This window comes from Fonsecaea monophora (assembly GCF_001642475.1).
Source record: "Fonsecaea monophora strain CBS 269.37 chromosome Unknown Scaff215, whole genome shotgun sequence".
NCBI classification, from domain to species: Eukaryota; Fungi; Ascomycota; class Eurotiomycetes; order Chaetothyriales; family Herpotrichiellaceae; genus Fonsecaea; species Fonsecaea monophora.
Window position 1 is genome coordinate 5,642 of NW_019174146.1, and position 6,473 is coordinate 12,114.

Genomic DNA, 6,473 nt, shown 5'->3' on the forward strand with positions numbered 1-6,473 from the left:
AGCGACCCAGGGAGATTCAGGGGTGCTGGTCTGCTACAGGTTCAGAGCGCCGGAACCAGAACCAATTTTTTGAACGCGCTGGCTAGGCGTTTTCCCCATGCTGCAGCGAAGATCTGCCGAGAGGAGATCTGAAAACGGCCAATTAGTGGTCCCCACAAATTTTTGGGGGGCTTTTGATTGGCCGATCACTATCCGCCGAGCGTCATCAGTCAACGGTTTTTGCCTTGGCGGGAGGCCTCACTGATCATCCAATCAGAGACTCAATGGCCGTCTCACGTGTACAGACGCGCTCGTGCGCCACCATCAGCCACAGAGACCACCTGGCCTGTCGGGTCGACCTGGATTATCTACACACCGTGTGATGGGTGGGCGTCATGAAGGTGGGAGCCGTAAAATCTGAAAAACAGAAGTAATGGAGTAAATTACCTAGTATGAAGAAACAAAAGAAATGACCCCATCAACGACATGATCAATGCCAGCGCCTTGCGATCCCAAGACTAGCGAACGCCATATCGCGGCCGTGATAAAGGAAGCAGAACTTGCTCATGCTCACCACAGCACATGACCGCGCCCGCGTCTGTTGCCGTTTCCTGATTACATATGATTCCCTTCCCCTCCTTTCTCCCATCAAATGTCGCCATTGTACTAGCGTCCCTACTAATTACCTCAACCTGTCTAGGCGCTTACGGACCTGGTCAGACACCTAAAATCAAGAGTCCTCTCTCAACTAAAGGAAAAACTGGAAATCACCGTTCCTGCCAGCAGGATGTCATGGCGAAAGGGTAAGGGGGTAAGGAAGGCAGAGCAAGGGCCGTTGAAATGGATGTCGTCGCTGGAAGGGTGGCTGTCCTTTGGAGGGCCCCGGGGGCTGGGGGGGGGGGGGGGGGCTGGTAGTTAAGGCGATGTTGGAATGAGCCTGGGGGGCAACATTGTTCCCATCGCCCTCAGCGTCGATCTTGCGGCGATGAATGTAGTGTCCTGTGTCACGGACCTGGTCCGTTGGCACGTTGATCACGTTTTACTTGAGATATTGTTCACGCAATAGAACCTCAACCCTTTTAGATAGTCCTTCGTACTGCAATTTGATCACTTCATTGCCTATTGAGGCTGTTCGCATGGATCAGATCTGCGATCGTGATATCTTATGTGCAGATGACTGTCGAGACCTGGCTGTGGAAGCGTAGACATGGAAGGAAGCTTCACCGAGCCCTGATCGTAGGGCGAAAACTGCTCTTTGTCATCCTGCTCTTCCACGAAACCGTTGTTGCCGTCAGGCCAGGAGTGTGCATTGGTATCGGGGTTCCCGGCACTCCAAGGACGCCCATCGACGTTAGGGGTCCTGTCAGAGTCGGAAGAACCTCCTGGAGTGTCGGGAGAGTCCTCGGTAGGCTCCTCATTGGCATCTGCTCGTTTTCGCAGCCGCCGGCTTTTTTCCGTGGGTTTTTTCCCTGCGTGTACTCTTTAGTTTCCATTCAAGCTAATTTCAGTTCTTCGTCGGAAAGGCGCATCTAGTGTGGGACTACTTACAGCAGTTGCGTCCAGCAAGGCGGGTTTGTATCTTTCTGCGTGTTGCGCGGTGCCTGACCAGGGTCCAATTCTCGTTCTCTTGGGCGTGTTTAAGGGACGACCTCGGGCGCCTCCAGTTGGACATGACGGACACATGGCCTAGTGTCAGTTTCCTGAACGTCTTTGCTAGCCCTCCATCATTCTCCTTAGCTCGGCCTTTGACTTGGGTCAGCCTGGTACGAGTCTGCCCAGGACCAGATCGCTTGGTACAGCGCGAGGGCGGGTGGTCAGCGTCTGCATCGTAGGGATCATGAGCTGATCGCAGGGGAAACTCTGGACGGGCGAACGCCATGGTGGAAAGGATGGCAGACGTACTACCCTCAACAAAGTCCAATTGAGTTCGCAAGGCTTGGGGAGAACCCAAGAGAGGGTGTGTATGATGGTGAGAATCTTACTTGTGGATAGGAGGGGCGTGTGGTACTTATTTTCTGGGAGGGCGGCCAGCCTCTTTGACTTGCGGGTCCGTCGGGGCTCTCCTGATGCCGAGCCACCTATCACGACAACGCGAAACAGGCAGCGAGCAGGTGGAACACGGTCTCGGTGACGCAATGTCTAGGCCTTGGCATGGGTCCGGTTTCGGGTTATAGAAAGACGATCTCAACCCGTTCTAGGAATTAAAAGTATACTACAGTGGGCGAATGCCCCTCGACCCCGCACACAGCACACTTGTCCTGCTACTTCGGGTGTCGCAGCTTCATGCACTTCGCACCCCATTTGAAGCCCGACAGAGGCTTCGATCCAACTCGCGACGGGCTTGACACGCACGAAAACCCCGTTTACAGCCTCACAACTCGGGCGTCAAAAAAAAAAAAAAAGATTTTTCCCGAATGTCCGGCCATTCACCATTGGCTATGTACACCGCTTTTTCTTCCTTGCTTTTGATTTTGTCATTTCTTGCTCCCTTACTCCCCCCTCCGATTGGTAGATTACTCCCGGAAAGCCCCTCTTATGCTTCACTGCATGTTTGTCCGGTGACCATTTGTGAGAAGAGGTCGTTTCTGGTCCTCTCCACGTGTCTCACACTGGTTTCCTTTTTGCCTCTTTTGCTTTGTTAAAGAGTAAGTCCGTCATGTAATTATCCGAGATCCTTACCGATGTGTACTAGCTCGGCCTGTAACGCACGACTCCTTTCAAAGTGTAGCTTTTCTCTGTCGCCAACGTCCGAGATGTATTAGTTGCCCCACCTCTTGAGGACTGTAGGCTGCATGCACCGGCAGTGCAGGCGGGTCGGGCTCGGGGCTCCCTACATCCAATGACTTGAGCAACGGCCATACCGCCTCGACCGCCCGCACCCTCGACTTTGTCCTCGAGGTCGAGAACTGTCCAGCTTGGGTGATTGACCAACACACTTCTATCACCGAGATGGAGAAATGCCGGTCTGGGCGAAGGTACGACGCGACATCTGCCAGGTTGCTGTTCGGATTTGAGTGGGTAAAAAAGAATCCCTCGTGACCGAGACTAAAAGAGCGGCTAACACATGGAGTTGCATCACAGGCAAGACGGTCATTCATGACGAGCATTGGCTGTATCCTTCGGCCTTTTGATTAACCGTCATCAAATGACGATGTCACACTTTTTACAGCCTCTGAGAACAAAGGTGTGTCCCAAACCGATGGTACCTGGTAATGGAAAGACCCTTCATGCATATCTTAGCTTGGCAGGGACTCTTGTAACTTTCCAACTGTACTCTTACGTAGAGTAAGCATCAGGTGGGGTAGTATAGACTCGCGTTCGCCCGACAGCCTTGTTCTTTCAGCCTTGTGTGTAATGCCTGTTCATCCTTTGCACCCTTATCCGGTCTTGCCAACACTTCTCTCCTGAATTGGGTGGGGAGTGTATGGATTTGTCTGCGACACATGGGCTTCCACGCTGCGTGACCGTGTGTGCGCTTTTCTTTTCAGAATTCGAAGGCACATTGTTCTCCTCTTTGAGTGGACCATCCGCAGGAAGCAGGACGCAGAAAAGGACAAAACCTCTTCCAAAGGCTCGACACCCGGCACAAGTACACCACAAATCAGGGTGCCCCGGAATGCCAAATATGCTGTCGCCGCAATCTGAACTATCCCAGCTAACATTTTCAAAGATAGCACGGGACACTTCTCTTGTACTCCGTCATCTCGATCAGCTCCCGATGATTCAACCCGAGGAAAGAGAAGGAATAGAGAGAAAAGAGTACGGGGACGATGAGTTTGGGCTGTTGTCCATTTCTTCCGATTCATCGTCTGTGGCGACGTGCTCAACTCGCTCACCGCAAACAGGCTCATCGTAAGAGAGCCTGTCTCGTCGACCGCAAGCATATTTGCGCAGCACCGCGAGTGCATCGGCGACCCCCGGCGAGCTTGAAGGGCCTGCTGTGCCCTCGGATAGTCTAGACGAGTTGTGAGACTGAAAATTGCCCGGGGTTGACGACTTCCAATATTTAAAAGTCTTGGAGACGACACCGCAATTATCACATGAACTCCGACACGGAAGAGTCTAAGTAGTAATAGCGCGCGCAACTCGGTGTAGAAGAGTCCTTGGATACTCAGCCTCGTGTGGGGTAGTCAGCCTTGTGCGGGGTATCCAACACTCAACACTCAACACTCAACACTCAACACTCAACACTCAACACTCAACACTCAACACTCAACACTCAACACTCAACACTCAACACTGCCAAGGCCGTGACATTATAATGCCCTTCATGTTCCCTATTCCATATCCATCCGTGCGTATCTCTCTGCCCTCCCTACTCTGCTTTCGCTTATCTGTTCCAACGCTGCTTCTTCCACAGCCAACAGAAAGCGACTGCGCCTGTACTGTCATCTACTGTCCTACTACGATCGAAGCCGAAGTGCATTGTCTTGTTCCACCCTCTCAGGCCTGCGAATTCGTGGTGCGGTGATGGCGAAAGGTTGATCTTTGAGGCCGTCGGCAGGTCGGTCTACAAGAGAAGGACTTGGGAAACAACCAGGCTGCTACTACCAAGGAGGCTGACTATCGATGCTTGGCTCGGTCTACATACGCAGGAGCAGGGAAGACAAAGGAGACGAGCTTCATCTCACACCATATTACGAGGCTCTGTGTGTGGCATGTCGATTCGTGTGCCATGCATGTTCCATCTTCGTCCGTCGCTCCGTCCGTCCGTCCGTCTGTCTGTCTGTGTGTCCACCTTTCCACACTCCCTTCCGCTTCCACGTTCGCAGAACGTTTCTACCGTGGCTTCTCCCGCAGGAAACCATCAGACCTCGCCTATCCTGCCACGATCGAATCAAAACGGCGCGTTATCATATTATTCCTGACGACTGCCCATACAAAAAGACTGGCTCCGATGTCGATACCGCCCACGGGGTCGGTCTACAAGAGTAGGGACAAGAGCAGGAAAACAAAGTCGCGCACGATCCGTGACTACCAGCGAGATATTCTTTCGTTGGCATGCCGGTCCACATCTCCTGTTTCGATTCCACGTTCATCTGTCTGTCTTTCAACCTCCGTCCCCCGCTATTACATCTGCATTCGCAGAGATCTCTAGCATAGCCAGGCTTCCGCGCGGAAAGCGAAGCAACTGACCTCCTGTTCTGTCACGATCGAAGCGCTCTCCCCTCCTCCGCTCAGACGCAAAGCGAGATTAGTCGCGTGATGATGACGAAAGCCTGATGCGACTGACGCCGTGGCCGGTCGGTTTACACTACACGGAAGAGATGCAGGCTTCTCACCCGGAATCCGCGATATGAACTACTTCCAGGACGATTACGGGTTGAAAGCCATCGATGGTGGGGATGAGGGTCACGATGAAGACCCCAAAGACTAAGATGAGGATGAAGACTCAGACGACCTTGGTGGGAGAGAGGCTCACGAGATCAAAATAAGACCCACGGTCTTCATATCACGTTGTCGAGGGCATACTGATCTTGTTCCATATTCAATTTTCCATGTCCGCCTGTCTACCTCTCCACTCTTGCCTCCGCTGTCACCGATATTGCTGGGCTTCCTCACCGAACAGCGAGCGATGCCTGTCCTGCTCTGTCCTGTTTAGTCCTTCCTCACTACGATCGAAGTGCATTAACCTTCTTCTACTCAGGCCTGGCGGTTGGCAGTGCGAATGGGCTGATTGATCGATTCAATGGTCGGTCAGCCAGTCTACAAGAGTCGGAGCAAGACCAGGAGGAAGGAAACGGACTGGGTATCTTTACCTCCCAGCAAAGCCAACACGCTGCCATTTAGCGATCACGACAAAGAGCTACTCATGTGTATTCAGTTCCATCGATGAAGCGGGCGAGGGTCAGGATCAGCTATCGGTGAAAGGAGACGGCGAAGACGGTACTGGTAAAGCAACGGCGAGTGCCGAAACTGCTCGTGCTCGGCTTCTCGGTACAAACAGTCCAGCGCCGTATCGGATTCGAACTTTGCCTACCGATCTCGTCCATCGCACAGACAAAGAACCCTTTTCCGATTTAATATCTCGATGCGCTACGCCATCATGAGATACACATGTGTAATGTCTGCCGCAACACCATAATCGGCTTCAATCTCGTCGAAAAGGTCAGATTGTCGCCGGTGGACGGGTCTGACGGCCTAGAAATACCCGCTGAAGACGCCGAGAATAGCAGTTTCAGGATTGACGACGGTAAAGGCCTTTCAGCTAATCAATCTGGCTTGGAAAATTTGTCAGGACGAGTGAATCGCGGGAATGAATGGGAGCGGCGTGCCCTGCTCAAGAGGGACGAGAAGACACGACAATAGATGTCGTCGGTGCCCAGGCATTGTTTGTCTCAAAGGGTGGCTTCATGAAGAACCTCCTCGTTTCTTGGTTGCCGCCGATCACCTTGACGAGGCTCAGGATTTCATGGTGAAATCCCATGTAAATGGACACGCGGCGTACCCTCTTGTCAACCTCGAGCTCGACGGCGTTTGACACAACCTGCATC

The 6,473-nt window shown here is 52.7% G+C and overlaps 1 protein-coding gene across 1 annotated transcript; it reads right to left on the minus strand.

Moving 5' to 3' along the window:
- Positions 1-1,098: 1,098 nt before the first annotated feature.
- On the minus strand, positions 1,099-1,858 carry AYO21_12063 (hypothetical protein; the record flags this gene model as incomplete). Its single annotated transcript, XM_022661903.1, has 2 exons — positions 1,099-1,448; positions 1,528-1,858. The coding sequence occupies 2 exons, from the start codon at positions 1,856-1,858 to the stop codon at positions 1,099-1,101; spliced, it is 681 nt and encodes a 226-aa protein (XP_022505786.1).
- Positions 1,859-6,473: the final 4,615 nt, after the last annotated feature.